The sequence below is a fragment of the Scatophagus argus genome, chromosome 4 (assembly GCF_020382885.2).
Source record: "Scatophagus argus isolate fScaArg1 chromosome 4, fScaArg1.pri, whole genome shotgun sequence".
Lineage (NCBI taxonomy): Eukaryota > Metazoa > Chordata > Actinopteri > Scatophagidae > Scatophagus > Scatophagus argus.
The window spans coordinates 9,057,903-9,068,674 of NC_058496.1; the positions used below are offsets into that span (position 1 = coordinate 9,057,903).

Consider the following 10,772-nt stretch of genomic DNA (forward strand, 5'->3'; position numbering starts at 1 on the left):
TACCCAGAAGATTCCAATCACTCAGATTCCTTCATTAAGTAAATGTAAAGGTTTATTGAAAAATTCCATAAATATAATTTCCATTTCTCCTGACGAGAAACAGCTGAGGAGGGTTTTTCGAAGAACAACTTGGATTATTTACACTTACAGCAAACCCAGTGGTTGTGCTGACTGCCCTGAATAAATAAGGCACTTGCAGGTAGAACACACAGACACAGATGGCTCAGTGGGGAAAGAAAATGTGCTACCTGATATTAAATCACAGAACTCAGGACGAAAAACAACTTCTATAATCAGCCACTGCATGAGCACAAATTGTATATCGGTTAAAGCACTCAGATAAATCTGGCAACTGTATTTTAAATAATAAAATATGTAGCCCACACAACAGGTCACTGATATTAGTTTAACCAAATTTTGACATTCTCACTTCTGCTGTCAAAGTACCACATTCTTACAATACATCTCTACAAAGGCTGGGAAGGGAACCACAAAGTAAACAACAGCAACCCACAGAAACAGTTTTCGGTATGTTCACGTTCATATTCTCTCTCTGGCTGTACTTGTACAGGAGGCACAAAAGATGAAAAAAACAAAAGAAAATCTTTCCAGTGATTGTGCAGACACAAAGGAACTTTGTAAAGTCTAATCGTTCGAGATAAAGCGTGGTAAAAATTTGCTTTAAGTAATTCTCCTCTCTTGGCTCTCCTCACGTCTTTCCCTCTACCTTCTTGTCTCCCTGTCTCCTGTCCTCCTGCCCCTCTTTACACCAGATTGAACTCCTTCAGGTTGTGTCTGAGGATGGTGTCTTTGACGGCCACAAAGACAAAGCGGATGTTTTCTGTGTCTGTGGCGCAGGTAAAGTGAGGGTACAGCGTCTTGTCCTTGTCCGGGTTTTGTTCCTGGTACATTTTCAGGATGAATTCTTGAGCTGCTGTAGGATCCTGCTGAGGGCCTGTAATTTAGGGTAGATACTATTTAAACATGTGTGATAAATAAATCATCAATTATCACTTGTATTGTTTGTTTGATATAAAACACAAAATCAAATATGACAAGAGGCCTGTCCTCACTGAGATACATGGGTTGGACAAAATAACGGAAAAGCTAAATAAAAATCACATTTATCATCCCCAGAGTTAGACCAGAAACACACTCCGATCTGACACCCCAAACCCAAATTTCTTATAGATATTGTACCATAAATTATCATTTCTCTGTTCCCAAATGGGGACAAAAGCAATCTCACCACTGTGTGTGTGTGTGAGCACAGCTAAAAACCTGAACATTTCAATCAGATTAAAACAATCAGCACAGAAAGTGAATCTTATCTAACCATAAGGAGCATGGACACAAATGACCTGCCTGCATTTGGCTTCAAGATGATCAACAAACTAACTGACCTGTGAATTCAGGGAAGTAGGAGGCTAAATGAGAGTACATGATCTTCTCCTTGAGGATGTCGGTCTTGTTGAGGAAAAGTATGACAGAGGAGCGCTGGAACCACGGGTAGGTTATGATGGTTTTGAACAGGGCCTTGCTCTCCTCCATACGGTTCTGAAATCAAATGGTAGCATTAAAAGAGGGCATTTTTAAGGGCTCAAAGCCTGGAACATGATCCCCTTTTGAGCTGAACTCTAACCTCATTGTCGCACTCAGCCAAGACCTGGTCATACTCGCTGAGCGCCACCAGGAAGATGATGGATGTGACGTTCTCAAAGCAGTGGATCCACTTCCTCCTCTCTGACCTCTGACCCCCCACATCCACCATTCTGCCAGAGCAGCCAGTCCCAACAACAACATGAAAGGTAAGTTACATCAAAAGTCGCATGTATGGCCGGATCCACAGCAGTCAGTGCCTATTATACTGGTGTGTTGTATCTCACCTGAAGATGACGTTCTCCATGTCAAACGGGTATTCGATGATACCTGTGGTGGGCACTCGGACTCGGAGGATATCCTGCAAGTCAGGGATATAAGAGGGTTGGGCAATTCGATCCAGGTCGGAGAGATAGCTGGAAAAAAGGAGGCGAAAATCAGCATGAGGAAAGCAAGTAAATATAATAGAATTGTGGGAATTGTGGCTCCTACATAAAAAAAACCTAGGAAGCACACTGACTCTGCCAGAGAATTGGACATAATATGTATTATCTGCGCATTATCACTTAAGAGAGTAATGATATTGAATTTGTCACTGTCATTTTGTGAGATATAAAAGAAAGTTAAAGCCAAAGAGGGACACAAATATAGACTATTTTCGTTAACAGTGCCAAAAATAGGACACCTCCTGTGCTCATCTCAGTCTGTCTTTGTGCTTACAAAACACAGCTGCTACTGTGACACAATAAAGATACAGATACCGCGCAAAATCACAGGGACACTTATAATCAGGGCCATAGATACTTTAGAAATGCAGGTTTCAAAAGTCCCGTCAATAACATGCCCCCCACATATACTCCAAAAAGAGTCTCTGTGTGTTTTTTCTTTGAAATGTATGCTCACTTATGTCGACGCATTTTACTTCCCCACATTAAAGTCTCAAATCTTCCTCCACGGTGCCTGGAAAAGAATCCTGCATCACGGTTTGAAGTGTGTGGTTAGTTTCCTGTTTTATTTTGTAGTTTTTCCTCCCCTCGTGTCTGATTTAGCTTTTTATTTCCTGTCTTTGTCCGTTCTCCCTCCTTTTTTGATCGTTGCCCCGCTCTGATTGCTTTCACCCGTGTCTCGCCCCCTGCACTCTCCTTAAGTGTTTTTATCAGTTTGTCTCTGATCTGTGTGTTGGGTTTGCTGCTTTCTGTGTGTTTGGCTCTTCTTGAAAGATTCTTTGTTTGGGCAGTTATTACTTGAACTCTCAGCTGCATTTTGTTTGCACCTGTTTCTTTTTTAATGAGTATATTTCATTTATTTAAGTTCATTTTGTTAAACTTTCTTGGTTCACCGCCTTCCTTGTGTCGGTGTCTGCACACTGAGTCCTCACCGGTGGACAAATACTGAATCTTTTACTTCTTTTCTTACTTGTGTTGGGCTAAAAGTAGTCTAATTTGAATATTCTAAATGTGTACCTTTTTATTCCAAACATAGAAGGTCAATTGCTCACAGGTTGCTAACACCACCAAATTCACAGGAAACAATACCAATACCAATACCAAGCTACAGCCCTACAGCCCCTATTATACTGCATTTTGTGATAATAATGTTGCATCCTAAATCGAGACTGTGTCAGAGAGGTGCTGAACTGACCAATTTAACATTTATTATCCTTCTGTGTTGTAGAGGCTTTGCATTTCATTGGTAGGTGTTCCCGATAGTTTGTGTAAGCCGTGTAATGTGGTTTAAAAAGGCAGTTGTGTGGTAACGATCTGACGGGGCTGCACATGTTATACATCCAACGCTCACTATTTGGTGGAGTCAGACAGCTGGTATTCCCTGCGTCGGTCGTAGCAATCCTGTATTCCTTCATCCTTCCACAGACTGCTGATGGCCGCCACAAGGTTTTGGTCTAACTCCTCCACCTTATCCACCTCCACCTCCAGGACTGCGTTTGCATGGCTCTGTGGACACAGACATGACGAAACAGGAAACTAATTTATATTTATACTTTTTCAGGTTTAGATGGAGGGAAATTCGAAAGTATGCACAAGTGGTAGATGTACTGTGTGCTGAAGCTCATATTTGTGATTTTGGGCTCTGGAGTCTGTCTATTGAACGGTGAACACATTGATACACTGAGCGTATAAATAGCAACCGCAAGCTAAAAGAGCTGCTTATCCGTTTCATTTTAATCTGAATCATCGATAGTTTCACAAAAAGTGAGATCTTTACTGACAGCAAACAGGAGGTACTCATCTGGGAGGTCAGACGGGATACCTCCTGTGCTCATCACAGTTTGTCTTTGTGCTTACAAAACACGGCCCTCAAAGTCAGTGGAAACTGCTAGCAAATGTGGGGCTTTCACATCATATCTTATTTATGTATGCAGACCAGAGAACATTTTTGACAGATTCTTTTTAAATTCTTGTTAATTATTGATGTGATTTTCGCTATTGCATGCGCATACAATATGTTCTGTTCCAATACTTTGAGTGATTATCACATGAGGAACTCCAGACTCAAAATTAAGTTCTCATTGATAGCAAAAGGAGCGGAGCCGGTGTGACTCATTCTATACCTGATTCTGGGGATCAGAGAAGGATATACTAAGTGTTTCCATGGCTCGCACCATCGCCTGCATGGACGTGTAGATGTTCTGGTAGACCAGCTTGGCGTAGCTCCTCTTGTCCTCGTCTGTGTATCCTCCTCCGTGGATAATCCTCATTTGTTTGATGAAGGTACTCTTTCCACTTTCTCCAGTACCTGTTGGATACAGTGAGGGTTGAATCCAGTCATATGTTTTTATACATGCCATTATAATTTCATCTGAACATACTGCAAATAATGTTGAACTTCTGCTGCAGGCTTTGGAAGACGGCAATGGATCTGATCAGAGTTACGCCACTGAATTATGTTTGTTTTGTTTTTGTCTTTAAAAAGCATCATGCTGACAGTTAAAATCAGTGATTTATAGCTGTCGTGATTGTGGTTAAAACATCTGGAAGGAACTGAGTAAAAGTTGCAAAATCCCAATTTGAAAGTAGTAGTAGCAGCAGCATTCAAAGTTTACTGAAATATTACCAGCAAACTGTACCTTAAGTATAAAAAGTATTTTAAATAAAAAACTAAACTTATCATTCAGGCAGATGACATTCATTAAATATATTACTACTGAAATGTTACTGTATAAGCACCACTATCTTAGTTACACACACACACACGCACACACACACTCTGGTCTGTCACGTTCCTCTTCAAGCCTTACTGCACAAGCTCATAATTTTGTCATTCAGACCACATGATGCTGAATCCATTTGTTTAACAAATGTGTGTTTGTTAACAGACCTGAGTGTTAGAAGTTGCCATGGCTTTGAGAGTGTGTGTGTGTGTGTGTGTGTGTGAGAATGTGTGTGAGAGAGAGAGAGAATATCTACATGAGCATCTGTACCCCTGCCTCTCAGAAAAGCGTGTTAAAGCTCTGTGATCAGCCTGTGAGTGATGCCAGCAGTTTTCTGGTTTCCTGGCTGTTTTGCATGACACCGTGAATACTTGAGTGTTTACATCTTAGCAAACAAACCTTAGACAAATTGTCTGCATTTGAATGCACCTTGTTTACAAGTCAAGTTTCTTGGAGATGAGGAGGATTCTGGCAAGACATGCAGGTAAACTCTGAGATGGAGGCAAATCACGATTCTGCACATCGGAGAGAGTCGATCGCTCTGAGCCTCACTCTCTCACTCTCACTCTCTCACTCTCACTCCCCACTCACTCTTTCATCACTGTGTGCTTCCTGGTTTCTAAGAGTCTGGTTGGATTCATGTAGGATTATGAATGAACTAATTCAAGGTTTTGTTTTTCTCATAGGAGACAATGAAAGTAACCTTTAACAATCTGCTGTCCCGTTGGAGGCAGAGTGGACTTCACATCCACTAGCTGGTTTAACTCTCAGCAGTGTTGCTACACATTCATCAGGTGCATAAACTGAATCTGATGTTTTACGTTGTCCATGCTGTCCAAAGTCCAGATTCTGCATTTGGACCAAAAACTGCAATTTCATGCAGTCTGACATCAGACTTTTGTATCTTTTTGAAGCAGATCTGGGCTGTTCTTTAAGATGGACTCTAATATTCCCCTGTTTGTATAATTATTTAGTATAAAATTAAATATAAAAATAAAATATATACAAATTAGTATAAAAAGTTTAAAATTTAAATTAGTATAAAAGAAAGATGTAACATGCCATTGCTTTTTCATTGCTTTTAACTGTAAATTTAATTTTAAAAAAATGATAATCACCTATTAAAACTGTCATGTTCTGTAAATAACTAATCAGCTTTTCACTTCTCTTTTAGCAAAAACACACACTTCTGATGTGGGCCACAAAATGTTGAATGTCAATATCACTTCTTGCTGATATTCTGTCTCGTTCTTTCTCAGTGGACATAAAAATCATTTGGTTTGGCACAGGAAAAACCACTTTGCTTTGTCGAGTCTGAGAATCTGTGATCACTTGGGACTCGGCTTTGAGATGACGTATTTTTGGTGGAAAGCCTGGATCTCAAACTGGAAGTATTCATGGACATTTTGCAGCCAGATGAGGTCTAATGAAGACACCATCACGTTACATAATAGCAAGTGCAACATGAAATCACTGGAGTAAACGATTTCCAAAATGTGCCCCAAAAGTGACAACTGAGTAAGATACTGTGGGGATGCAAAAACACATATATTATTTATTATCATTATTATTTATTGCAATTTAAATTTGAATAAATTATTTAGGCTGCAATTTAATGCCTTTTGTACTGTCAAGTTTCCGGACCTGAACACACATTTATTTGCCTTTGTGCACATCTGCATGCATTTGTTTTGCGAATGTCTGTGTGGTGTTTTACAGTTTCCCCGTGGATGATGAATGCTGACCACAGATGTCTCTACACACACACACACACACACACACACACACACACACACACGGAGACAGTCAGCAGACATGTTTATCTACACATATACATATTAGACCACAATTCCCACCTACAAGCACTTTCTTGTCGGGGGAGATTGGTTACATCGGTGATGTAATGTGGTGCCGGCCGTCTGAATGTGGTTTTAGTGCTGTCACCTGTCACACTCTGCCTTCTTAAACTTTGTTTTCTAATTCGGCAGGTGAGGCTCTGGTTGAAAATGTGGGTTATGGTTAACTTTACTTTATCGCTGCATCAAAACCAAATATCCTATTTTCACAGTAACGTGCACTAAATAACCAGTACTTGTATATACCGTGACACGTGTGTGACATGTTTGGGTCGTCCTGCAGCTTTTCAAACCCGGTCGCTCAGTTGACAAAAGAGGCACAATGAATATGTGATCTTTCATTCTGCTTCACACCCACTCGTCCTCTCTGGGGACTTCGCTGTGACCGTCGTAATGAAACCTCCCGAGAGCTCTGAGTCACTCTGACCAGGTAAATGAGTGTTATTGTTAAAGTACTTCCCCCATAATAACTTGCAATCATTTATATCATGTAATTCCTTAAACACTTTGAGTAACCTGGAAAATCTAAAGTGCAAGATACAAAAAGATGCAACACATATTGAGGCATTTGGACAGTTGGCTTTGATAACCGAGTCTTCTTTATTCTGATGACATGTCAGACCTGTTCCCACTCATCACACACTTTGGCCTCTGTTTAGCCCACTGACTTGTTTCTGTGTTTTCCCTGCCATGTAAACTTTGTCAACCTGGGCAGCAGCGAAATGAAGCAGCAGACTCTGTACCCAAATCTTACTTTCAAATTTTATCTATCAGTGAGATGTACCCTACAGTGAGCCGAGTAAAGAATTTTCAAAACAAATGAAATGGGTTTTATAATGAAATTGGTTGAGCCGTTGGGGACAGCGACCTGACACTATCTTTTGAGAGAAAGCTCTTTCTAAGAGAGCAGTGGAGGCAAGCCTGCATCTCATACCCTGCACACGCCTTGCTTTGCATGATGTTTGCATGAGGCGCGTCCGCAGCAGCTAGTTATGGCTTAGAAATACACCGCTGACAGTGACTTTACAGGGACTCCTGTTCCTGATGGGAAACTGGGCTGTGACCAGAGGACTCTTGAGAGTAGCGGATGCCATGGATCTGTCAAGTGTTCCCAAAGGTACACAGATAAACACAGAACACAGTATCACAGAGCTGAAGGGGTTCAATCACTTTCTCAGCAGGCATCAGTCCCATCCAAGTGTCGAAGCGCACAACCATGAAGCAGGACACCTCTGAAAGAAAGGCCAGTTATGTTTCTGTCTGCTGTACTGATAACTGACATCACATTCATATCCTCCCCGCACTATTTGTCTTTCTCCTTAACTCAGATGAAACCGGAGTTCGCGCCAACAGAGGGCGAGAAAACTTCCACATTTCTCCAGTCCGTCGTGGAGCAAACACAGAAATCCCCCAATGCGCATTTGTCTGAGTAGAGTTTCGGTTTCCGTGCACATTTTGACTAGAAACGAGCAAACTTCAGAATACAACATCATCACATACTGTCAGATCTTTCTCAGTTGTGTATGTTTATAGTGTTTCTGCTCCAGGTGGGGACCAAATGAGACAAAACAACCACACTGAAAACTGCGTAAAATCAACGGTGCGGCTAAGGCGCGCAGCTGCTCACATCATCAGTGTTTGGACTTAAGTCAGTGTGCGCTGCACCACATCTCTAGACCAGACAGATGAATGAGGAGACAGGAAATGGAGGGCACAATCAGATCTGAAACATATACCTGCTCAAACTATTTCTGATATACATCCATGATGCACAGTCGCATCTATCCAACCTATTAAGCATCTTTAATTATAGAGCTTGGATATTTCTTGCAAAGTGTTTCGTGAATCATGCGATAGAAAATCTATTATTATTAAAAGACAGTTCAGTCCGAGGGCCCGTCCCACCTGCCATGATACCTCCATGTCCAGGTGTGGTCAGGACGCAGTGAAGTAATGGGAAATATAGCTGTCCATGACTCACTGACCTGCCGTTACTGGCACCAGACATGCAAACCACAACCGCAAAAACAGTAAAATGACGAGTGCAAATTAATTCATCATAGGAAAACAGCTTTGAAAGATATTTTTATGGCATTTTGGCCGGAAAGGGAGGGAAAAGATAAGAATGGGAGTGCGCGCCAACAGTTTGATCCAATTTTTTGGGTCAATTACTCTGGACTAACGGCCAGCAGGAATGTGTGAGAATAAGAGTCAGTCTGCCCTCAAAGCTCAATGGTGCTCACCTAACAGCAGCAGCTTCAGCTCCCTGCGAGAGTCCTTCTTGTCTCTCCGTAGCTGCTTCTCAATCTCCTCGTTGATCCTCTGGTTCTCCCTGTCCTCCGCCGATATGCAGCATCCGGCCATCGTTCAAGCTGAGCAGCTCGCTGTCCAGTAAGCCCCGCGCTGTCAACGTGAAAATGCCAAAGGCTTCTGGAGATGTCACCTGGTCTCCACTTGTTGCCCTTCACTAACTTCACAAATTCAGAGGAAAAAAAGAAGCGCAGAGCATCTTTAAAAGCGATCCCTTCTTATCTTCCTCCTCTTGAATGAGAAAAAGCAGTTTATAGAGGAAAACGGGGGAGGTTTATTAGTTTAAATAAAACTGAGAACTCCTCATTTGAAGGGGAAGACCAGAGATCTTTAATTCAGGATTAAAAGCTCTGTCCCTCTTTGATAAGGTGCTGCGCTTGGTCTGGAGCAGGAGGACACTTGGTGAACTTTATCCAGGAGGGCGTGGCTCCAGCTGCACACAGGAGAGGACAGATCAAGTAAGGCTGTGGTGTCTTTGCCCCACAGAGATGCCTGTGACATGACAGTGGGACTGGTGGCGTAAGGGCTGGATGAAAACAGGCTTTTAATGGAGAGAGAGAGAAAAAAATCTACGCCAGACATGTGTTAGGAGGGTTTCGCAACACTGCTGCCAGGAGAGGGGAAGCGGAGGACCCTGTCATGTCTCCCAGCAGCCACTAGGGGTCAGGAAGGCCGACTATGAGTGAATGGCTGGGTGTTTGAATCGGTATCCTGGAGTAGTTGTATTACTTCTTGCAGGAGGATAAAGTTCTCCGAGGATGCTGAGGAAACCTGATTGACCAGTCATGTGAATGAATAAAAAGTTAACACGTCAGTCAATAAAGTGGGCGTGAAATTCAACGGTAAGTGACCAAAATAAATGAAAGATTTTGTGTAAATTAATTCTTAAATATTGAATGATAAAACATAAGAGATAAAATGACGTTATAGTGTACAAAATGTTAACAGCTACATAAAATTGTGGACATGATGTAGTGATTACCTTTTAGGTTTGGAAGCAAACTCCTCTTCCTCTTTTCTTTATTTAAATCATGATTGAACAAAGGTTCGAAAGGTGTCTGTAAGCAGCAGCCATCTGCTTCAATAAAAAAAAAGCCCCACACACACATTAAAATATAGAAAAACTGGTAAAAGAGCATCAGTAACTCCTCTGATGTGAAACACAGCTTTTCAGGGAACAAAAACGTGTTTGTGCTTTGACTTTTATCACTTCTTGTTATTCACAAATCGAAAGAAATCAGTGAAGATTATTGAGTACTGATTATTGAGTACTAAAGCTAACAAATAACCACAAGCAGTCTTTGGGCTTTTTTGTGCATTTTACTTTGTTTATCCACACTTTTGTCCTCTTTTTGAATAACGTTCTCAATACATACATTTTTGAGAAGTCCAGACTACTCTGTATCATCATGATTGCTTTGCAACAAGAACATTTACAGAAACAGTAAGACTGAACGTGTTATCATCAGCAAAGTACAAAGATTTCACTTTTTCTGTTGAGGTGACTCTCACCGGAAGATCTGCCTTATGTCAATTTGTTTTCTTCCCTGTGATCGTAGAGGGAGTACGTGAACATCAATCATCCAAGGATATAAAAAAGTACCCAATTTATGAAATATGATGACTTTACTAGGAATTGTTGCCTTGACTCATAACCGAAAGTTGATTTACATTCAAATAACTTTCATTTAGGGTGTTACGAATGTTAAAACCACGACTTAAAAAAGCCAGCACCCTGCCAGCCAAGTTTTCATATCGTTCTCAAAGTTTCCTGTTCTTTTCTACAGGAGTCTGCATGTGAAAAATATAAAAACCCAAGATAATAGGTGAGGGGGGGG

General features: G+C 41.3%; 1 protein-coding gene across 1 annotated transcript; it reads right to left on the bottom strand.

The window, feature by feature from the left end:
- Nucleotides 1–11: 11 nt before the first annotated feature.
- On the bottom strand, nucleotides 12–9,592 carry gna14a (guanine nucleotide binding protein (G protein), alpha 14a). Its single transcript, XM_046387547.1, has 7 exons — nucleotides 8,868–9,592; nucleotides 4,169–4,353; nucleotides 3,397–3,551; nucleotides 1,887–2,015; nucleotides 1,643–1,772; nucleotides 1,404–1,557; nucleotides 12–955 (listed from the first exon to the last, which is right to left on the bottom strand). The coding sequence occupies exons 1-7, from the start codon at nucleotides 8,986–8,988 to the stop codon at nucleotides 765–767; spliced, it is 1,065 nt and encodes a 354-aa protein (XP_046243503.1). The 5' UTR covers nucleotides 8,989–9,592; the 3' UTR covers nucleotides 12–764.
- Between the last annotated feature and the right edge of the window lie 1,180 nt (nucleotides 9,593–10,772).